Raw genomic sequence first — 24,620 nt, 5'->3', positions numbered from 1 at the left:
TAGAGCCAACAGTTAGCACTGAATATGGGTAAAACTACACAGATCACAGTCTGAATCAAAACATTTGCAGAAACAGCTAAAAAAAAGAGACAGAAAATGGGAAGAAAGTTTGGAAACAAGACATTAAAAAGACAGAGATGACAAAAAGAGGAATCGTGGGGGAGCTGCAAAATGAAGAAGACATGATAAAAATACCCAAAAAGCCAGGGAACAGCCAAGGAGAAATGGGAAATACTGCAGAGGACAAGCAAAAAAAAAAAAAAAAAAAAAAAAAAAAAAAAAAAAAAACAACAACCAAACAGCCATTATCACAATTTTCCCCGATCACTCCCATTTTCCTTTTTAGTTTAAGAGATTTTTACCTCATCCTGTTGAAAATCCCCAAGCATATTCACATCTATAACAAATTGTGTGGTCTAACAAAACTCCCAGGTTGCTGTTAAAAAACTCACACTGGGATAATAATACTGTTTGCACAGGTTTGCCCTCACCTGTTAATCAGAAATAAGGATTTTAAGCCAAGGCTTAAAGTGTTCTTACTTCAAGGGGAACAAACACACAGCTGCATCCTATCTAGGGGGTTACACCTGCATCTTATTTGGGCCTTCTCACAGCTAGCCTGCCCTACAACATTTGAAGTTTAGGCACTTTAGTGTCTGGAAGAAGAGAAGAGGAAGGGTTTTATTCCATAATATATCAAACCAACACACACTGAGCTGCATTTCATGGATCAGAAGTAGATCATTCTTTATACACTAAATGTCTACAGGAATGATAAATGTGGCAAAATTAGATGTTGCAGGTAAAAAAATAAAGTTCATTTTCAGACCACCCCTTAGGATAAGGGGAGTTCTCAGTGCTACTAAGAATGTGGTTTTTCTCTCATCTCACAGGAATGCCAAGCCAAGACCCAACAACTGGTCTCAGGGAAAATATCTTTCTATTTTAGAGGCTGAAAATCAGCAGAAACAGGAGAAAGAAACAGAAAGTTCTTCTAGGATCATGTGGAAATCCTGCTCCCTGTTTGGCCACACTGAAGTGAACAACAGCAAACCAAATCAACTAGGGCAGAAACCACTGCAGAGCAAATAGGAACCATATGTAACATCAGAATGGCTCTGCTCGCTAAACTCCCAGTCACAGTGGATCAGCAGGAAAGTCAGAAGATATCAGTTCTGTGAACACTCTCGCCAGGCTTCTGCAATTCTGCTTCACCACTTAATTATACAGAACACAAATACAAACACTACTTCTAAAAACTCAAACTGATTATAACATATTCTTACTATAAATCCATCTTCCACTTTTTCTAACAATTCAGACAAGAAGGCTTTCACTGCAATTATCCACAAAATAGTTTTATTTTTTTGAGAAGGGTGCTTGCTAAAATAAGTGTGACTTTTGTTACTTTTCTTTACATGGTCTGACATAGCCTGAAGGCTCTAAGTATCAAGGGTTTCTTGTGTGAGGCAGATTAAATAAAATCTTTGTCAAACATGTCAGATAATAGAATTTCCCTGGTTTCCCAGCGCCTACTCCAGCTGCAAGACCCTACCCAGCTATAGCCTGTTATTAAACAAAAAGCAGCTAAAAAACATTGCGTTTAAAGGCAACACACAGAACAAATAAAGATTAAAACCAACACTTTGCTTTCTTCATACTCTGCTGATGACAGTTATGAAGCACTGCAGTAAAACCAACAAATGATTCACCAGTAGCACACCAATGTTCTGCACATAAAACCCAGAAAGATAAACAGGAAAACACCAAAGCAATACACTCAAAATTTAATGCTGATTAGAATTTCTCACTTCTTCCCTTTAACCTTCTCTCATTTACACCAAAGACTGTTGTTTTTTATTTTTTGGTTTTTTTTTCTGTTTTTGTTATTTGGTTGTTTTCAAAGCCTAAACAAGTGAAAAGAGTGCTTACCAAGGCTCTGGAGCAGCTTTGGAGAGACCAGTTTAACAACTGACCCTTTTCTATAACCTCCTGTATTCCAGCTGACCTAGGTTTGTTACAAATATGAGCCTGGCAAGCCCAGGTGTAGAGACTTTCATTGCTCGTCGCTTGGATTAGTTCAGTTACTCCCAAATTCTGCTGATTAAATTCAGGTGAGAGCAATCTGCACTTAACAGGTGGCAGAAAACATAAAATTCTCATAGGACAGAACTGCTCTTTATCAGAATAAAAGCTAAGACTTGAGTCCATATCAATTTGATACCACAGAAGTAATTCTCCAGCTATAGATCTTTTTCCTGGTGGAATCTCTGATGTCTAAGACAAGGATGTTAACACTAAATATCTTGTGGATCTGTGGTGTTTGCTTGGCTGACTAGAGGTTTCTAAACGTCTAGGGAAAGGAAGACCATTTTGAAGCTTTATACTGAAAGAAAATCCTTATTAGTCACAAGAAAGCAAAGGACACACTTTTAATGGGAGTTTGGCTCATGGCACTGCCTGCAGATGTTTGAAATGTGTCTGAAACTCAGCTGCTTACAGTGATGGATTGTGTACATTTTGCTCCACTTGTGAAAATATACCTCAATACTCTCAACTCACATATCTTAGAAAAATCACCATCAAGACACATCTTCCTTCACTCAGACATGCTGAGTTTATCTTTACAGAAATTACTAAAATAGTAGGAAACTGTTGCCCTTTGTGTAAAACCCCAGAAGTCTGTGAATTAAAGAAGCTGCACCTGCATCTAGTAAAAGGCAGAAATTCACCTTGATCATTTTTATAATTGTATATAGAAATTATAATCAGGAAAAAGGTTTATTCTAATTTTTGTGTGTTTCTTGGCTTATTGATTATTTTTATGTGTAAAACAATAATTCTGTGATGCTTAGTTGCCAAATCAACTTTGTATAGTGTCTAAAAATATTTTAACTTTTCCAATTTTCTTTAACTTCTTCCAATTTCTTTTTAATCCTTAGTTTTTTCCTGTGATGTTATTGAAAATTTCCTCTAATTCATGTACTGCCATGTTTTGTAAGTACTTTATCTGCTTTTATTTTAAAAACTATTAAACTAAGGAGAAAAGAAGGGAATGATTTTATTAGTTACTTGGAAAATAAAGTTCACCCCAGTCTGGAGGGCCATAAAAAGCAGGCTGCCTGAGAAAGTCCATTTTATTATTCCATCAATCCACTGTCTAATGAAGTGAAAGAAAGCAGCTTCAAATGTAAACATTAATAATAATTACACAAGCCAAAGTAAAATATTCCTTTGCCTTCTGGAATCTCACATGGGGCTGTACAAGCTCTAAAGACGTATTTTTTCAGGCCCATATGGATATGAGCAGCATTTTCAGATGAGAAGTTATAATTCATCAGGACTAGAAAACCAAATTACTTTTTAGACTTCTACAATAGAAAATCTTACTCTGGAGAGTCCAAACATCACAAGTCAATACCAATGTGCCAAGAGCATCACACATTCCCTGTCTCTGCTCCAACTACTGCAGTGAAATGCATCAAAACAATGTTTTCCCCAGAGCGGTTTCCACAATCCTAATGTTTTAAATGCATATTAAAATGTAGGATTTGAACACAATAAATTCAGCTAAATCAAGTTACTGCCTCCCCAGGGTCTGTGGGACACACCTCAGGGTATTGCTATTAGAATTTTGTCCTACAAAACAGCTTCTGAGCTGATTTGGGGATTTAGAACTTCTGTTGTGCTCCCAGTATAGACAAACAGATCAAATGGGAAACAGACTTTATTTGGAAAGGGTGCATTGGAGGAATTCCCAACTTTGTCATAGAAGGAAGAATAAAACTGAGAAGAGATCCATGGCTGTAGTACCTAAGTTTGCTGGTTTAAAATATCTATATTACAGTCTGCAGTACTGATACACTTGCAAATCAGCTGAAAATACAGCTGTCAGTATTTTCTGATCAATCTGTATTTCTGAAAGCAATAATAGAGATGACTGATGTGGGAAGCATTATCCACATTCTACTCTCTCTTGCAAAAATGTCAGACGAGTCGAGAAACAACCAGAATTTTAATGTATGTTAATTTGTTCAATGCATTTTGCATATATTTGCTTTTATTTCTGTATTATTTGGGCAGCTGGAATAAGTTAAAGAATATCTGTAATCACCTCAGAATTAGAAAAAGAAATTGAAAGCCAAAACTTTATTCTATATTCATTATTTATATATTAAAATAATAAAATTATATACTTTGGCTTTAATGATCTTATAAAAAGCCATAAATATATCTAGAAATGTTTGCACTTTTACTTTGGAAATGCAATTCATAACCTGATTGGAACACACCTTAAATAACACCGTTTTGTTTAACATCGTATTAGATAATAGTAACTTTTTAATTTAATTAGAAAATTACTGAAGTGATTGCACTTCAGTGTAATAACATTCAAGGTATCTTATTTGGCTGAAAATAGGGCTCACTGGCTGAGGTTTTTAACTTTTTCTAAATTATCCAGGTCTAATAGGATGTCACCTCTTTATCAGTGTTCTACAACTTCCAGGTACAACACCAAAAAAAACCCTTAGATCCTGGAGATTGCCATCTATTTTCCAACAGTTCCTCATTTTAAAACCTCCTTCACTTCCAGATGTAGGTTTAGGAAGAGGAGCCTTTGTAGGTTTCCATTTAATGCCTTTACAGGTAATACACACATTTGAGTCCCAGTTCCTCTTAGGCATATGGAAATAATGTGTTCCATAGAAAAGTTGTTTTCTCTTAGGTTTCAGGTGAGTGTTTTGGGTACAACCCTTTGTCTTCAGAACAAACAGTCTCTACTGATGAACTGAATAGCCCTCAACCACTCAGGGGAGGAGCCACAGCATAAATATGGATTTTTTACACAGAAGGGTGGGAATGGAACAAGCAAAAAAACCAAAAAGAATGAAGAGGAACAAAGACAGCAAAGAAACTTCCCATATATTAGTCTGAATGTCTCAGAGTTAGAGAGACTGAGGCAGCCTTCAGGGGGTGACTGTGGGGTCAGGATGAAGAGCAGATTCCAGCAGCTGAGTGGGAGTTTAATTGATAACTCTGAAGTCATCTCCCTGAAGGCTGATGGGAAGCACTCATCTTTATTCACTCTGTCAGCTGGGTCTTCTTGTTACAACAATGTAAGAAATATAAATAAAATTAATTTAAGAAAAAAGGAAAAAATATTCAATCAAATGAAGCATAATCTAAAATATAAATGAGGATTATAATTAAGAAAAATAAAGTTTATGTTCAGAATGTATGAGATGCTGCCAATTTTTTCTGTGAACCAAATTCCTCAGGGCTTTTGCTGGTTTCTGAAAGAGCTGACCAAAATCATATGCTCACATTTTCAAGGTGAGATAGGTGGAATGTGTATGCATTGTGTATGCATGGTGTATGCACAACGAGGTCTGGGAAGTCCCACATCCATGAGCAATCCAAGAATGAAATAAGAGATCAAGCTCCTCTATGGGAGGAGTTCAGTGGGAACTTTCCCATTTGTGGAGGTGGATGCCAGAGGTACCAGTGAAGCAGTTCTACCTCACTGACTCCAGGGAGCCAGGAGAAAAACTGAAATCCAACATGTTAGAAACAGTATGCTAACATTCCCATAGGAATAACCAGTGCAGGACATAACAGAAAATGACATTTGGAATGCTACAGTCTGTCTTCAGAAGAGAGAAATTAAGAGCTAAAAATCCCCAGGACCTCCTGAGCAGAATTCAATGTCTGATGCCTTAAATTCATGCTGACATACAGTGAAGCTCTTCTGTTTTAACATATTTGGGCATGTTGTCCTAAAGCCACAGCCGAAGCCCCAGAGAACAAACCACAGTTGTGGAAATTGGTTTTTTTGGCGCCTCTCACCTTCTTTTTTCTTGTTAAAATTTTGGTCACATACTAGAGGGAAAAAAACCCTCCTCTCACAATGCAAGAGATTTCTCTTTTTTTACTGGAAACATTTCCTAGGAGCCTAAATTTCTACTAGCACTCAGAGAAAGCTTAGATGTGCCAATATAGAACAACTCAACCCAGTCCCAACTGCTTAGAAATTCCAGGTTTAAGTGCAGTCTCTTCATAAATGGAATGAAGGGACACCACTCCTCACTGCTTCCTCCAGCACAGAAAAGAGAGAAGTGAAAGGGGTAATTGTGTGATGACATTTAGTCAACAACTTATTTGAAAGCAAAATATATAATTTCTTTATATTTATGCATTATATAACACTGCATAATTATATAATAATATTTTGTGTGTGTGTGTGTGTGTGTATATATACACACTATTTATATGTATTTGTGTGTGTACATATGTTAAAAAGCCCTGAACACAATCCTGACAATGTCTGAGGTGGATCACAGAAACTCCAGCTCTGTCGATAGTAGCCTGTGACAGCTGCAGCAGACATTCAGTTTTGAGGGGCTCAGGCTGATTAAATTGTTATATCTGACAGTGAGGAAGAAAGAGGGGGAAAAAAGTGTGCAGTGCCAATGTTCTGGTTTGAAAGACAGGTATTTACTAAGAAAAGCAGAAGCCTCCCTTTGAAATGAAGAGTGTGATCCCTCCTCCCTACAAATTATTATAATTTTAGAATTAAGGGAGCTCTCAGGCAAAGATATGGGGGTAGGAATAACAGTTCTTTACTAGTATATCTAACAAGACAAACAAGAACAACAACAGCTATGAAATTACCCACAAACAGAACAGTAACTCAGTCCCAGTGTTTTTTGGCTGCAGGCACCTTTTCCCTGAGCTGCAGTTCCTGGTGCTGGGGGCGGGCAGGTCCCGCAGAGCCGCAGGAGGGCTGGGGGTGATGGCAGCGCTGTCCCAGGGGGAGAGAGAGATGGAGAGAGAGCTCTCCGCTCACGGTGTCGGTCCCAGTGCTCAGCAGAGTGCTGGATGATGGCAGGTTAAAGCGAGAAGGCAGCAGGGCAGGGTCCCACAGCAGTGAGGATGGCTCCCGACGCTGGGATGGGAGGGCTGCGATCAGAGGCAGCGATTGTCCTCGTCCGAACTCCGCGGGTTAAATGGGGCGAGCCAGAGCCTTCCGTCTGCTCTTCCAGCTGTTTGGATATCGAGGGGTTTCCCTCTTCCCTCCCCTCCCCCCTTCCCCTGCTCCCTTCCCCTGCCAGGAGGGCCTAATCAACAGGTAACTTAGCATGACAATGGGGAAAATTCCACAGCAGAAAAAGGGAAAAGACCAACCCCTAACAGTCACTAAACTGTCATCTTGTATAAAGTAAGTCCTACCAAACTAAATTATAAGGCAAAAGAACATTTACCCCTAGGCAGTGGGCAGTCCCACAGATTGAAGATGAAAAATAATAGATATCATGGGGAAAATGTGAAATGCAATACACATTCAAATAACTACTGAATACAGCAAGAAACAGGGTATTCTGAAGAGCTGACATTTAACAGTGGTGTATCCAAACCTAATTTAATCTGTCCTCGTCTGAAACACAAAATACATGGTTATTCCTAATTTAAATTATTTTACAACCCTTCACTAGGTCTAACAGGCAACAAAATTACAATTACAAAGTTATACTGATGTAGACACAAGTGCCAAAATATTCCTTGCTCAGACAAATGCGTGCTGCTTTCTCAGCTCCTTTACAGGAAAATCATGTTTTATCTCACATAAGTCCAGCACTCAGAGAACAAGACTCCCTGTTCAGATTTACAATATTCTTAAAATAGGCATTTACAAAAATAAATAGTTGTCACCCATCTCCCATGCAGATTTAACATTTCCTCACATGCCTAGTCTCACTCGTGTATCCACCAGGCTCTGGGAAGTTAAAGATCCACAGCCTGCTTCCCATCAAAGCACACAAACAAGCCCTGAAAATTCAAGTATTTTCTAGAAATTTTAGACATGGAAGATTAGTTTACTTCCAAGCTTTTAAAACGATCCACCTGTGCAATTTGTAGAGCAATTCATAGGTTCTCAGATAAGGCAGTGCCCATTGAGTCATCACCATGGCTGGAAAGTAAATTATGATGTGTGGTAACTCCACAGAAAGGGAAGAGAAACAGCAAAAACTGAGGACAGAGTCTGGGAATTCAGCAAGTTCTCTCAATCAGATAACTCCCCTTCTGTGCTGGCTACAAAATGGATAGCTGGGGAAAAACCTGAAGGGACAAGGATCAGAACCTCTATTTAGTGTTATTTTAGGCAACAAACCTGGTAGAGGTTTGAGGAAAGCTGCCGTTGCGTGTGGCATAAGCTCAGGTCCTGAGCGGTAGGCAGACAATGGAAAGAAACCACACAAATACGTGACGTGCTGCTCAAAGCCCACAAACCACACCCAAATCCAGCCCAGCAGTAACTTGTTATGTTTGTGGGACTGCTTCACAGTCGCTTCAAAATGAACTCTTTTCAAATGTAAATACAGCAAATTTCAAATAGAGAATTATGCCACGTTGTTAAATTAATGTTTTCCATAAGTAAAACTTTCAGCGTATCAATTTGTGAGGAATCAGAATGTCACTGGAAGCGTTCACCAACCTTCCTGTTCTGTTGAAAGACTCATCAGACATTTTGAAAAGATGCTCACAAAACACTTCAGCTTATCTATCCTTCCACAGAACCAGCTGCACTAGGCACCCTCAGAATAAAGGACCCTCCCCATAATTCAAAACACGTCTTTTAATGCAATATAAAATTATTAATTATCCAAACAGTTATTAATTTTACCTGTGTTTTAATGGATGTGCAGCCAGTCACAGACACAAATAGGAAAGAGCAGGTGTGAAATCATGACACCGCCAAAATTCATTATATGCTGTATTTGAGGAAGATTACCATGATCCAAATAATGCCTTTCAAACTTCTGTTTTGTGAGACTAATATCAGGAGTTATATAAACAAACATGGAATTGTGTCTTTCTATGTTTTTATGTAAGCACTGAGACTCATTTTCTTACCTATTACTATTATTTTTCTTTTGGTTTCTTAGCCAACTCTTCAGAGCAGAGACTGGGAACGTGGAGTTTTGCTTTCAGTGAAACCTCAGAAAGCCAAGCTCATCAGAGCCCTTTTTGCTGTATTTTAGGCTCATTGCTGCAGTGGCGGCTGGAGAGCTTTGTGCCATTATGTAACTGCCTGGCAGCATGTAGCTTCAGGCAGTTATAATCTGGTTTACTGCTTGTCATTTGCTAGTACTTGGGGTTTTTCTCTAGTTTATGGTATCACGGGTGTTACCGGGGGGTTTGCCTTCCCCTTCCCAGTAGGGGAGAGTGCAGGTTTCAGCCACGGCTGAACTCGTGAGGAGAGTACAGCACATCTCCCTGCTCATTCCATCCCCTGTGCGTCCTTCTGCCTCGGTTCACAGAGCAGTGCCCGTGCCCTGTGCCTGCCGCACGAAGGGGTGGGCTCTGCCCATGGCTCCTCCGGCACCGGAGGCTGGAGCTGAGCAGGACCTCGGAACACAAGCCCAGGGCAAGATGAGGGCGGTGCTGCTCCCATAAAATCTGCTAATCCAGTGCGTTCAGCAGGATTGGGCACACTTCCAGATTTAACCATACCATGGCAGACAGCCAGGAGAGGGAAATAGCAACACACTTGGTTGTGTTCAGGGACACAGAAAACAGGTCTCTGCAGCGCTCATAGAAGATCCTCATTTCTTCCAGAGCTTTAAAAATGACAAGCTATTAAAAGAAGCCTTCACATGCCCTTGATAACAGTTCCGATATCTACTTGCTTTTCTATTCTCTTACCGTTTTCCTGAGCAAAATATCCTTTTTCCTTCATCCTTTTCACCCGTGCCAGACAAGACAAAAAGATATACCACATCAAATTCTTCAGTATAAACCTAAGTTAAGAATTACAATGGACAAGTTCTGTCTGGGAAGGGAGCAGCCGAGAGCCAGTGTGAGGTGTCTGCACTCTGCTCATTTTGCAAACAAAACTAAAATGGTGTTTTTCATGCTGTATTTTATTTCTCTCTCCATGAAATTAATATCCTTAAGCGAGAAAAAAAATAAATCTGATAGAAGCCATGGGAAAACTAAATATTAAAATAAAACTAACAAAAACCACAAAGCCCTCAAAATTATGTTTTTGGCTATATTCTCTTTCAAAGGAAGAAAATACTTTCTATCTATTTTCTTGAGATTCCAATTATTTATAAAATTGTTTTTTTCACAAAACTGTTAGTGTTCTGCCAAGTAGTACCTGAATTTATGAAAAGTGATTTTTAAAAGGATATAAGGATAACTTAAAAAGATAAAGGAAGAATTTTAATAGTCTGAACTGTCCTTGCCAGAGATGAGATAAGACAGAAGAGAGATGAGCCTAAAACAGATGTGTAGATTCCTTTAAAAAGTGTTCTTCCTCCACTTAATGGAAGAGAAATAATGGGAATTAGGTGTCTTAATTTATTCTTTTCCAAAATATTCTGTCACAATATGAAATGTCAGATTTTCATTTGAAATTAATTGGAAGTATTTATTTGGCGATCTGTGATACAATCATATCACAAACTCTATATTCCAAGTAGTCCCATATCCAAAAGAAGGCCCCAAAATTTTGAGTGCATTCTGAATGGTATGACATGTAATGTAAAAAACAACTGATTAAAGAATGCAATGTGGGAAGTAAAAGGAGGAGGAAAATGCCACACACAAAAGAAAAGAAAAAGAAAGTCTCATTTCTTTGATACCATATTTAACAACATTAAACAATTAAAAATCTCATCAAGTCTCAAAGAAGAGAATGGAGCGCATATGGAAGGTAATACTCTGTTGTGCATCTTTTGCAAATGCTCAATGAATTATTACTTATTGACACAATTAATGAAACCTGCCAGACCCACAGAGTTACACAAGGTGCAGCTAAGTAAATACACATATATAGGAATGCAGCAGCATTCTGGGATTTGAGTGGGCTACTTGTCCTAAGTACCCTTTGTAAAATTCTTTTTTCTGCAACCAGGTGCAACTCTTTAAAACCTAGTTCCAGTATTAAGATGTAAAAGGGCTTCCCAACCAAGGCAGAACCTGGGGAATGTCTGGGTTAGACCCTGAGCTGTACCAAACCTCATGTTTACACAGCCAGACAAGCCAGGCAGGTGACAGCAGAGGAATAGGTCACTACAAGGCCACAGCCACACACCCAACAAAACCACAAGGAGAACTCCTCAGGGGAGAGGCAGGTACGTTATACTCCTCTTGGGAAGGAGGGACTGCAGCACAGAGATGCCCATCCTAAAGCAGCTTGAGATCCCAGAAACACACAAACCTGGTAAGTCTGACAAGCAAAAGCTTTAAAATAGCTCTTTCAACTAAAGACAGCTTTCATAAAGACTCGATATAATATCTTTTTAGAAAATTGTGGCCACTCCCAGATGCCACATATTTTAAAAAGCCCAAACAAACCCCTTGTGGAAGTAAAAGGCCAGCACACATGCAACAATCACTGCATCTGCACAAGACCTTGAATCAGGAACATAACTGTATATTATAAACTTGTTTTACAGACATTAAGAAAGAGCAGTTTCACTGAACAGCATTTCCATTTTTTTTTTGTTTTGAATAAATAATCTCTAAATAGATGAGAATCCCTCAGAATCCTAGAGGGATCAGGAACTTTCTACTGCTAAAATCTCATTTAAGTGCTGCCACACTTGTCCATGTTCAGCACTGATGTGACCAGGGCCAGAGAGCAGGTCCCAGTGGTGTCATCTCTGATCTGCTGTCAGAGAGAAGCCACAGAGAAAGCTCAGCTTTGACCCAATCATAGATTCCAGCACTGGGAGAGCCGAAAGGTCCTTACAAATTGAGCTCAAACACTAGAGAGATGAAAGGAAAAGTTTAAAAATTTACATGTAACACTTTCTCTGGTCAGACAGCAGCTAACTGTGACTAACCTCCAGTTAAAGAGCTCAGGATACAGAGATACAGAGAAGGAAGCATGGTCTGCCTAGTCAGGGTGAAAGCAAAAGGGCTCCAGCCTTTACTGCAAGTAAAAAGCTGAGGGTGTATTTTATTGGTTTTTTTACTACAGTTAATTTCTGAAATAAACAGCATCCTTTTTAAAAAACCCAGAAAATTTTTCTTCAGAGGCATGGCTCATCTTGCCCAAAACTGTTACATTGCAATTAATTTTTCAAGTAGTAGGTTACTACCACAGTAAATGACACTTGCAATATTTATCTCTGTATATGGAAGACAGTTTCTGAGGATGAGGAAGCAGATGTTTGTCATGAATAGATGCCAAATTTTCATGTGGAGGCATCAATATTAGTATTACTGCATATAAACTGCAGTTCCAGTCAGCAACTTTCATGTAGGGTTAAGCCTTGAACATTCATGTCTGCTAAAATAATGGAGGCATTCAGAATTCCCTATTAAAAATCTGGTAAAATCTGTTGTAACCAGGGGTGTTAGGCAGCCAAAATAACAGGGTTGCTGTATCACTCTGAGAGTAGCCTTTTTTTTTTTCGTTGTTTTAATTAGCATCATTTTAGAGTATTTCCACTCATCTGTCACAAAAGAAAGAACAGACTTCACTGCCAGCACCCACAGAAGTTCCAGCAATAAGGTTAAGCACACCAAGTCATTGTGCTGCTCCAATGCTTAAAGAAGGTTGACATAAACATACAATCAGCCTTAAGATCAGGCCTCCCTAAAGCTTTAGAGGTCTGTTCCCAGGTCTTTATAAATACCACCTCTAAAAGGGAATTTAAATTCAATTCAAATTCAATTCAATTCTCTTGGACAGCCAATGCAGACAGCCAAATGTTCCTGGGGTAGAAATGCACCTCATGAAAAACAAGCTGATGTTCCAAAGAACAGTCTTTAGGTGGGAAGAAAAGGAGGCATTTTTACTCTTTACCAAGGTTCTGAAAAACCTGAGCAGTCACAAGTCAGCAGAAGACCTTTTTACAGACCTTAAATCCCCTCCTACTCCCACACAGAAGCATTCCAATACTTGGAGCTGTAGCTATTTTTTTTTTAATCTGAAATTAAGTTAACTCATATGAAAACATATTCTGTGAGTTTTCATCCTGGTAAAGAGTGATTACATACCACTACCTGACCATCATGACTCTTGGCTATCTGAAACCAAGGTGAAATAAAACAAGTTTAAAAGTTGCAGAGACTTAACACAGAGGGAAATGTGAAAAAATGTATTAAAAAATTAGGTTTAGGCTGCTCTGCTTAAAGGCTGCGGTTAAATGATGACCATTCTGATCAACGTATAGTGACAAATGCCTGCTGAGTTTCTCTCCACTTTTTAACTGATCTAAGTATTTCTAAATCACTTTCAATAAGATACTATAACTGTATATTCTAACACCTCTGATGCATTAATACAGATATTTAAGAAACCAACTCGTAGCAGCTCATGCCCTGATAAAGGCTTCAAATCTAAGTGCAGCACAGCACTCAAGTAGAGGCAAAAGAGGCCACAGGATCTTCATGGAATAAACAGCATTTTGCCCAGATTTTCCATCATTGAAAGCAAAGGAGGCAAGAAGCTGATTAGAGGAGTTTTTATGGGGAATTGATTTCTTTCATACAAAACCTGTTTAACAACTTGCTGCCTCAAAAGAGCTCCCAAAACCCTGCTTCACCCTAGGTGTGCCATCTCTGTCGAGTTTGGCTGGAATTTGTGTTGTTGAAAATCTCTCCTGTGCTCCATTTTATGTTACTGAATCTCACCAGTCCTGTGGGGCCACCTCAGGTGTTTGAAGTCCAGGCTTAACCCAAGCTGCAGACAGTGTAGCTCCCGTGCACTGATGATAAATAATAACCACTCTAACCAACTGCTGTCACCATCCAAATGGTGGCAACTGAACACAAATTTAAAATATTTTAGAACCCTTCAAATAGGCATAACCCTACAAACAGAAATATTATAACACTTCATTTTAAATAAAAAGATTAAAGTACAATTCAGATCTTCTGTCTCTGAGGTTTTGATTTGCATAGCTCTGCCTTCAATTTCCTAATTCCAAAATTATATTTACTGTGGTCAGCAATACACAACATTGCTTGAAGCGTATGACTCCTTTTTTCCCCACAGCAGCAAGACAAGAAAACCACATCCTGACACATCTCCTGTCTCCTGAAACGACCCTTGTGCAGAGCAAGCCAGGCCTCCAGTGGCTCCTGCAGCCCAGTAAATCCCATCCCCATTGGCACAGACAGGTTTTAATCTCAATCTGTCAGCACAGGGGCAGCCCCCAGCACACTCAGAGAAATATTCTGATAAATCCGATGCTGCTGGTACACTGTGAGCCTTACATAAACAATAGCTCTGGAATCCATGGATAACAGGAGGGCTTTGCAGGTAGTACAGTGACCTGGGAGAGGGAGCAGGCTTGCTGCCTCACAAGAGACTGGCATGGAGGCAGTCGGGACAAAAAATGCTTCTGTAAGTGCATAACAACATACAAAACATCAGATTCCACAAGAAAACAGGGTGTATAATAATATAACATATTCGGGACTACTGTTCAATACTGCTGAAATTCTTGGAACTCAAAAACAGGAAGAAATAACACCACACCAAAGGAAAATTTTCTCAGGGTTAGGAATCTCTGTTAACAAATGACTTCTGCAGAAACAGAAAAATAAGTCGTATTTTAAGTGATAGTGAGAAGTGTCTCAGCTGGATATATATTTATTTTTGCTGTTTGCCATGGCTTTTACACGCACAAATTGCAGAAAAATTACAGGAAAGAACTGTCTCCATTCAACATTAACTGAGAGAAAACCAAGGATTTATCTAACTCATCACTGTTCTACAAGTAATGCACAACATGAAAGTAAAAAAAGCTGTTCTTTTGAAAGTTTTCAATTACTGTCAAAGCAAATGCTCCAGAGGTTAGTCACAAACTCCTCTGCAAAGCAGGGCTCACTTAAAGGTTAAATTGGTGGTTCAGGACCTCATCTCCTCCTGAAGTTCAAGGAGGAAGGGTTGGAAGCACAGCACCTGGTGGTGGCTTCACACCGAAAACAGGACAATTCCAAATTCCCTTGTTCCTGCTTAGAACACTGACCTTATTAACTGAGTGCAGAACATGTAGTTCTTGTACAGGCACAACTCGCCTTTCAAATGTGAATCTTGGAAAAAATGGCATTCTCCAATACAATACAATTTAGTCCAATACATTCTGGTCTGCTTTAGCCCAAAGTAAATTATGTCCAGCTGCATTATTTTAATGCAAAACAAGAGACACATTTTATTAATTCTATTAATCTTGGAGAACATACTGAACATACACACATGCCCTTTTGTTGGGGGTTGGTTCTCTCCCTTTTCCCTCTGTGGAATTTTCCCCATTGTCATGCTAAGATACCTGTTGACTGGGCCCTGGTGACAAGGGGGAGGAGAGAGAAGAGGGAAACCCCGCAAGATTCAAACAGCCAGAAGAGGAAGCGGAAGGCTGGGCCTCGGCACATTTCCCCCGCGGAGTTCGGACGAGAAGGACGATCGCCGTCTGTGTCCCATCCCAGCGTCGGGAAACCACCATCGGACCCTGCCCGGCTGTCTTCTTGCTGTGAACTACCACCATCCAGCACTCTGCTTAGCACCATGACCCACACCGTGAGTGGAGAGCTCTCTCTCCATCTCTCTCTCCCCCTGGGACAGCGCTGCCATCACCCCCAGCCCTCCTGCGGCTCTGCGGGACCCGCCCGCCCCCAGCACCGGGAACTGCAGCTCAGGGAAAAGGTGCCTGCAGCCAAAAAACACTGGGACCGAGTTACTGTTCTGTTTGTGGGTAATTTCATAGCTGTTGTTGTTCTTGTTTGTCTTGTTAGATATACTAGTAAAGAACTGTTATTCCTACCCCCATATCTTTGCCTGAGAGCTCTCTTAATTCCAAAATTATAATAATCGGAAGAATCACACTTTTTTCAGTCCAAAGGGAAGCTTCTGCTTTCCTTAGCAAACACCTGTCTTTCAAACTAGGACACCTTTTCACCGAGGACAAATATCTCCTTGCATGGCTTCAATAAAAACTTCAAGTTAACATGGGTTTATCTTTTTTTTTTTCAACAAAACAGCATGCACAAAACCACAAGAAAATTTCCAGAAGGTGATAACAGCAGTCCTTGGAAACAGAAGATCTTCCCACTGGAAGGTCTCCCAGTCTTAGTGATTTTCAGTATTTTTTAAAAGTAAACAGTGCTTCAAACCTCTTTAGAAATTACAACCTGTTGGACCGCAAATGCACACCCTACTGTGTAGAAGCTGGCCTCAAGCAAGGAAATCCCAACAAACTCAGAAAGACTGTGTAATTACATTCACCCCATACATCTCAAGTGGATGAGAGCTGTGAAGCTTAAAATGTGAGAATTCATATTCCCACATTTATCAGTCATATCAGCAACAGCCACACAAGGCATCATCTACTTCCAAGTACTTATAATGATGGGATTTAAGATCAGCAGGGACTGCACAGTGCACCAGTGGCAAAGCAGGCAACCACCCAACAGAATATTCCAGCAGCATTCTGGATAGCCTGTCCTTCCCTAAACCCCATGTGGTGACAGCAACAGCTCTTGGCTGCTGATATGAACTGTTGCTTGGCTTCTGCTCATACCTTCTGGACCTAAATGTTTCATCCTTTGTGGAAACTAGGGTTTTCCACTAGAATTCTGATGATATTGCAGATCAGAAACAACACTCATCTTTCCAAAGCATGAGTTGGACATTCAGCAAGTCCCTCAAGACACAACTACTTTGAACACATTGTTCTAGTTGTCTTTAAAGAGCACAATAGGCAGAAGCACTGTCCAAGTACAAATATGAGACATTCATTCTTTCCATCCCAGCTGTGCCTTCTACATATGACACTGCCAAAGGCAAACTCCTAATGTGACAGGTCTTAAACTAAAGGGTTCAGAAGCTGTACAATACATTCAGTTTGGGGAGGGAGGTGCTGTCAAGTGCTATAACAATGATTCAAACATAAGCACAGGAGTACACTACTCTCTACATGGATTATGCTTCCTGTATCAAAGAGTACCATGTTTTATGTCCATACAACAAGCAAAACTTTCAATTTCATGATCCTGCAAATGCCTTTAAAATACTGACCCTTCTCTAAGCAGCCCAGTATCTATTTTCAGCAGCCTTTTGGAGCTGATAATACCTTTGGAACCAAAATAAACTCATATGCACTGTACTTGATGAAATGCTGCTGCTTTAATGCATTTTAGAGAGGGGGGAAAATGATGCTGCTGATACCCAGCAGCCAGAAGCTCTTCCTGGGAAAAGTGGATGGCTTTCTTCAAACAAGGATCACAATTGTGTGGTTTGGTTACAGAGTGTCAAAACTCTGGCTTCAGCAGATGCTCCCACAGCACTCCCACACCATGAGTCACCTGGGACTGTCTGGTTTCACATCATCCAGGAAATTCAGCTTCATTCATGCTGAACTGGGTGAACAGGGAGGGCACCAGATAGCTGTGCTCAGAGGAGTGGCATCACCAGGCAACATCCTTCATAAGGATATTCTAGGCTCAGATTTCTCTCATCAAGTAGTAGCTACATTGATTTTCTATTTTACTGATGTAAATTTCTGTATTCTGGATAGATTTTTTGAAGACTACCTTGAACACTGCTACTGCATTTTTATTTGGTGAGGTGCAGGGGGAAAAAACCAGCATTTTTGTAGGACAAAAACATCAAATCGGCTTCTCAGGCAGAATTTGAGAAACAACGAACTGGACAGATAAGGAGCAAGACCTGTCCTTCTGTAGCCATCTTGCACCAGATGCTTGGGATTTTTTTGCCTGGAGTGCAAACGGCTGAACTTGATTTAGATTTACATTTTCTGTATGATATTAAAACCAGATTATTTTAAGCTACATGTCAGGTTTATGGCACTCTCGTGATGAGTTTGCTGAGGGCAAGGAGAGCTACCCCTGCCGTCTGTATGAGATCAAAATTGATGAGCTGGGATCCCAGCTCTTGCAACATCAAGGTACTGGAGCCACGATTTTGCAACACTGTTGCACTGAGATCTTTCCAGCGCTTAAATGAAGTGCTTTGCTTTTGGTGCAGTGCAATAGAAAAACTTAACCTTCCTCTCTTATTATTGCAACATTTTCAATCTTTGCTTACAGAACAAGCAAACAGATAATCAGATAATCAACAGATAATCAACAGTATCTAGAGATTCAGCTCTCCAAGAGACAAATCTGAGCTGCTTTAAAACGGCAGGTACAAGCCAAGCTGGAAGAGGCGAGGAGCGGGTATTCTGCCAGCACTAGATTCTCCTCCCTTCCCTTCAAACCCCACCCCACCCTAGCGCCAGAGAAGTCAGCCCCCTTACCTGATAATGTCATCGTTGTGCCCGAGGAAGAATTTCTGGCTGTGCTCTCTGGTATTGTAAACCACGCCGACTCCAGCCACGAAGTACACCACCTCTTTCCCTGCCGTGTAGTACAGGTTGTTGCGGCACTGGTGGCCCCGGTAGCCGTACACCCACTCCAGCCGGAGCTGGCAGCGCGGAGCCGTCCGATCCGCCATGATAACCAGCCCCCTGCCCACCGGCACACACACAGCCGAGCGCCGGCCCGCCTTCCCCCGGCACGCTCTCCCCTTGCGAACGGCGGCGATCCCCGCCCGCCTGCCGGAGCTTCAGGTGTCCCTTCTGCGCGGGGATGGGGCTGGGGATGGGCAGCGCATCCGCGGATCCGGGATGCCGCCCGCCGCCGTGCTACCGCCGCGCCGCCACCATCATCTGCTGCCGCCGCTGCCCAGGACGAGTCGCCGCCGCTCCGTGACACCGGCAACTTCTCGGGGCCACGAAAACACACCTACATAAGCAGCTTTTTTCTCTTCCCGAAGGCAAAGTAACTTCTGTGCGTCACCAGCACCACCTGCCAAAGTCTCCCCGTTGCATCTCCCGTGCTGCACCTTCTTGGCTTCCTGCACAAAGCTTCCTGGGCGCTCTTCTTTTTAACATAGCTACCCTCGGGCCAGAGTTGGAAGAGAAGAAAACATAAAACCCGTGCGCTAGAACCGCAGAGTGCATGTGTGTTTAAAACGCAAAGGGACTGTCTGGGAGGGGGAGCTCTCCTTGGAAAGGGAGCTCTCGTTCCATGAGGGGAGCTCTGTTGGATGGGGGAGCTCTGCCTGGATGGGGGGAGTTCTTGGATAAGAGAGTTCTTGTCTGGGGAGCTGTTCTTAGATGGGTGCTGTGGCCACTCTGAGCCATCTGGGGGGCCTTCTGAGGCTTTTCAGCAGTGCTCCGAGACCTCATACAAATCCTGTCTTTCAATATCATCTCATACACAACATCCAGCATAAATATGGGAATATTACCCCACCTTTCCTCACCCCCAGCAACCAAAAACTTTCTCCTTTTGGAGACTATAGCAACTATGTGATCAAGGCAATCTTATTTCCCCGTTTTCAGTCACAAAACACTCCAAGTCACCATGAGACAGAGGGGACTGTGGGGTTTCTTTTTTTCCCTTTTTTTTCTTTTTTTTTTTTTTTTCCGTCTGTACTGCCATCCTTTGGAATTATATTATAAGGAATGCATTTCCTCTCTTGCCTTCAGCTTTTCCTAAAGCAGAATTCATATTGCCATCATCTGTCGAACTTGGCTTCTGCATGTTATTGGTGATAAGACATCCACTGCTTTTATAGTATCACTACACAGGAGCCCAAATCCAGCCCTCCAGAAGGCCACAACCGCAGGAAGGAGGATGCAGAGGAGCAGAACCAAACACCCATTCACAGTGCACAGCGCCAGACAGACGGGAAGAGGGAATCCCAAGGCTGACGACCCCTGTACCTTTTCTCACACAAAACGCCTCACACCGACCGAGCTGAAGAGCGGCGGTGCCGGCATCGCTCGCACACGGGGTCACAGTGCCGGCAGCACTCTAGGACACGGCAGCGGGACACCCTCTCTCGGGGAATGCGAACCCCAGGGCCTCGGGAGCCCTCATGACACCAGCCCTGAGGCGGGGCCGCCTTCCCGCCCTTCCCAGCCCTGAGGGGACCGCGGAGCTCTCAGGGACTGCTCTGCCCCGCCCCGCCCCGCAAGGCACGCGCAGTTTTAGAGAGAGAGAAAAAAAAAATGAAAACCATCCTTCTGCTTTCCCTAATGTGCTATAATCTTCAAAAGTCTCGCAGAATACAACCAAATTCACGCTCACGTTTTTTAATTCCTTCTCCAGCAGCCGCTAACCACAAGAGCCTTGTTTTATCGCAGAATCGTGGAATGTGTTGAGTTGGGAGGGATCCACAAGGATCATCCAGTCCAGGTCCTGGCCCTGCACAGACACCCCAACAATCCCACCCTGTGCATCCCTGGCAGCGCTGTCCAAGCTGTCTTGGGGCTCTAGCAGCCTCGGGGCCGTGCCCATTCCCTGGGCAGTGCCCGACACTTCTGAGGGAAGAACCTTTCCCGAAATGCAACCTAACCCTCCCCTGATCCAGCTGCAGCCGTTTCCTCGGGGCCGTCCTGGCCACGGGAGTGGAGATCGATACCGGCCCCTCCACTGCCCCTCAGGAATTCTTGATCCTTTCCCACCCTGGTATTATTCAATGGAATGACTTCCATGTCATCACAGCTTTCTTTTAACGATTTTTTTTTGCTAATTATCTAATTTACGTAATAAAATTAATCAATATGACAGATGGGCTCTTCACCTATCCAACCAGGACAAATAGAAATTAGTTTCAAAGCTCTGCTGCCATGGCTGTCACTTCTCTGGGAGTGACAGCAGTCAAGATGAATTTTGTATTTAACCCTTCAGGAAAATTTATATCCTGCATTTAGAAAAAAAAAAATTATAAATTATTATCATTATTTTAGCAAGCAATTTACAAAAAGTCATGAACAAACAACCTATAAAAACCTCAAAGAAAAACCTTACATATATGGAGAAATACAAGATCAGTTTCATTAATTTTTTCTATAAGCTGTACTCTAGAGAATTTGGTAATTTTTTGATGGTTATTAATTCAATTAATTTAAGCATGAGGTTTTGTGCATTTTTTTTCAAATTAAAAAAAAATCAAAAGGCATTATTACTTTCCTATTAGGAGCTGTCTTGTCACTGAGAATGTTCCTCAGTACTGCAGCCTGCTGTTCCCTGTCAGCACAATGTAAATATCCTGGATGTTGTCATGGGCTGTTTTTTTGGATGTTAATTCCAGATTCTGGAGCCCTCAGCATCACAAAGAGAACGGAAAGAGCAACACAAACCAAGATAAAGCATGAAACTAGAGATAAAAAAGGGCATTTCTGTTAAAAAAAAAGAGTAGTCTGAATATACTTCCAATTTCACAAAACTGAAAAAATGTGTATTTTAAAATGTACTGAAGAATTTAATTAAAAGAGACACAAAAATTGCCAATAGCAGTGGCATTTTTACTCCTCATTGTGGCAAGGAGCTCATTGGCCAAGAACACATATCCAATGACTTTATTGCTTTTTGGGTTTTTCTTCATATGAAGTGTAAAAACCAACTAATGTAGCATCTTGGAAGAGTAGTACCTGAGTGACAGTCACCACTCTGTCAAAAAGACCATTTGCTGCTGCTGTTGTGGTTTTTTCAGGGTTTTGGGATTGGTTTTTTGGGGTTTGTTTGTTTGTTGTTGTTTTTTTTTGGGGGGGGGGGGTTGGTTTTTGTTTTGTTTGTTTGTTTTTGTTTGGTTTGCTTCTTTAAAGCAAGCTTTGTCTAGAAGATTCCAGAAAGCACTGCATCTTAAATGAACTCCAATCTTCTGTGATACATCCTGCCCACTCTGTACATATCCAAGAGCTGTGATTAACAGTGAAAGAAGAGGTTTTCCCTCCCAGAAACATCTGTGTTATGTCTGAGATCCCTGCTCCACAAAATAGCCTTTATAACTCATATTTTATGGATGAATGTACAGCAGATGCACAGAGATGGCATATTAATTGGCATTTCAAAATTGGTACCTTTTATTTGAGCTACAAATGCTTTTTAAAATTATATAAAATCCCTAAGGACTCAGGGGAAGGATTAGAAGCTGGAGCTGTGATCTCGTTCTGTTTATTTGTTGCCTGGCATTACATTAATCCAATCCTGACTGATGCCTCTTGATGATGTTACAATTTAACTACAAAACCATAACAAGGGAATTGGTTCTAAGCTATTATTCCTTGTGGGCAGAAATACTTATTTGCATTAATGAAACGCTTGGATCTGGTCAGAAACAGCACTAGGAAAAAAGGAGAAAAGGAAAAAGAGAGCCTTTTCCATCTTCATGCACGAGACCTGGCTGACCAGGTTCTTTCCAGAACCAGCCTGGGGGTAAAGTTCTGCCCAAGCATGACAGATTGGTTCTGCTGCTGTCCCAGAGCTGTGTAGGACAGCCAGGAACAGCAGATGGATCAAACCTACCCATCACACCTCTGCACTCAGACACACTGGGGCCTCCCAGAACCCCTCTCCAGCCAGCCTGAGGGGCTGCCTTTCTGCCATCTCTGCATAGAACCTCAGTGACCAATTTAAAATTACTGCAGATAGCTTGATCTTCCCACAGAACCTCCTTTTTTTCCTGCCACAGCAAGGATGGTGGAGTTCCTCATCTTTCCATATCCTGGCTGCCATACTTGATTCAACTTCCCTCCTACGATAATTCTGCTGAGACTAAATCTTGCCACGTGTCTAAATCTTGCCAGGAGTTTACATAACTCTTTAGAAATCTGACTTTCTGAGTGAAGAGAACTTTGTTCCGAGCTCTCCGTTCTCTCGACTGCACCAATAATCCTCGGTGTGCGGTCCCGGTGGCAGTGGCTGCCGCAGCTTAGCATCTTCCTGGAGGCAGTGACCTCTCATGGACGATGCTGGCACTCTGTGAGCAAGGGACAGTTCTGTCTCAGCTGGGCGTGGGAGGAGAAAAAGGAGCACTAGCAACAACAGACTTGTAACAAAATTCGTGTTAGGCCCCGATAATTTTTGCCGTTACAACGTAATGAGCCACCCCAGCGTCTCATCTAACAGAGGAAGGGTATTGTATGACATTTACTTTACTTTTGTAAAGTATTACTAAAGTAATATTTACATTTGTATTACTTTAGAATACAAAGTAAATGATGGAAAATGTGTATTCACACTGCACTGTAGCTGTGGTGTTCACTACCACCGAGCTGATAAACTGGGGGGTGGTGCTGAGCAGGGGAGGATCCGGCAAGCGCAAAATGCTTTCCTTTCATTCCATGAGGTGTTTGATGTCCCTGGCCGTGTGTCTTGGGGCTGCCCCGCGGGCGAGGCTCCGGCAGCTCGGGCTGTGCTGCATTATGACACAATGCGGATGTGCCCACGTGGTGCTCCGGCGGCTCCGGGCGGCAGCTGAGGCAGCCGGCACCGCTGCATCCCCGGCACCTTCTCCGGGCTCTCCGGACTCACCACAGCCACCTGCCGAGGCACCCTGCACTCCTGCACTTCCTTCCACAGCACGGAACCTGCTCCAGGCTCTCCAGCACACCACAGCCACCTGCTGAAGGTATGGCTTCCACTGGGCAGTCCATGGACACGGCTGAGGCGTCTGGTGTCCACTTCTTCCAGTAATTTCATTCTTAACACCAATCAGGGATTTAGCACAGCCTGATTTTCTGATTTTGTTTTTTAAATTATAAGCACTAATGTTTGTTCCAACTCACTGGGACTTAAGTTGCTGTATTTCTTCAGCCAGCTGTGATTAGCAAGGTAACCAAAAGAAAACCCCCAAAAACAAACAAACAAACAAACAACCCCCCCAAAAATTGCCACTGAAAGTAGCAAAACTCTCATACCTGCAAGTCATTTATTGCAAAGTTAGATTCTGAAAGATCGTACCCATTTGTAGTCTGAGAACTCAACCGTAAGAAAGGAAATCATGGTGAAGGGAAAAAACACATCTAAACCAATATTTCACCAGGACAGACATTAATAATTCCTTTCTTTTCCTTTACCATTACCATTAATCTTCCTCATACAAAGTACAGCCCAACCACAGAGCATATTCTCTTGTGCAGAACAGATGGATTTACAGATTACTGGCATTAATCTAAAAGAAAAGCCTCCCACCAACACAAACTAAATCTGATGGCTAAGGGTTTTCCCCCCACAGTGTACTGAATTTGCCTGGATATGAGAAGGACACTCTGACACATTCCCTCAGCTTAGAATGCAATGTGACGGTCCCTCCAAGACGGAAAAAAGGAGACTGACCTGACTACAGGACAATTCCTCTTCTTGCCAATGACAAGTAACACAGCTGGGAAGTGGTTTGCCTTAATTAATTTTCTTTGAAAATTTTAAGGTTCAGGTTCTGTATGGCTTTTGCAACCTGTCCCCAGAGGAACTATCCCAATTTAGGTACAAAACAGCTGCAGTAATGAGTTGCGCTGTGCTAGAAATCCTCACCCCTCAGTGCGGCTCCAGGGGCAACAGACCATTCCATCTCTCAGTGGTGCAGGCAAAGTCGCTGGTGCAATTCAGAAAGGGTCACAACCACCTCTGAGCAGGTGACACCCGTAGCAGTGACAGCTTGCCCCATTTTCCATCATCCACCTTGGCATTTCCTCTTCCCCTGGTATTATCCAGCAGCACTCCCACCCTCCACATGAGATTCCCGCACTCCTCTCCCTCCTGACCTGGCACATGGGTGTGTGCACTGACACGACTTCTCTGACTTG

General features: G+C 41.9%; 1 protein-coding gene across 1 annotated transcript in view; it reads right to left on the bottom strand.

The window, feature by feature from the left end:
* EML6 (EMAP like 6) overlaps positions 1 to 18,478 on the bottom strand; it is an 87,430-nt gene extending 68,952 nt beyond the window's left edge. The window contains 1 exon segment of the mRNA XM_062489403.1: positions 18,282 to 18,478. Coding sequence (XP_062345387.1) covers positions 18,282 to 18,478 — 197 coding nt within the window.
* Positions 18,479 to 24,620: the final 6,142 nt, after the last annotated feature.

This window comes from Cinclus cinclus, chromosome 3 (genome assembly GCF_963662255.1).
Source record: "Cinclus cinclus chromosome 3, bCinCin1.1, whole genome shotgun sequence".
Lineage (NCBI taxonomy): Eukaryota > Metazoa > Chordata > Aves > Passeriformes > Cinclidae > Cinclus > Cinclus cinclus.
Note: the sequence above shows the minus strand (reverse complement) of the source record. Positions and strands in the feature narration are given on the sequence as shown.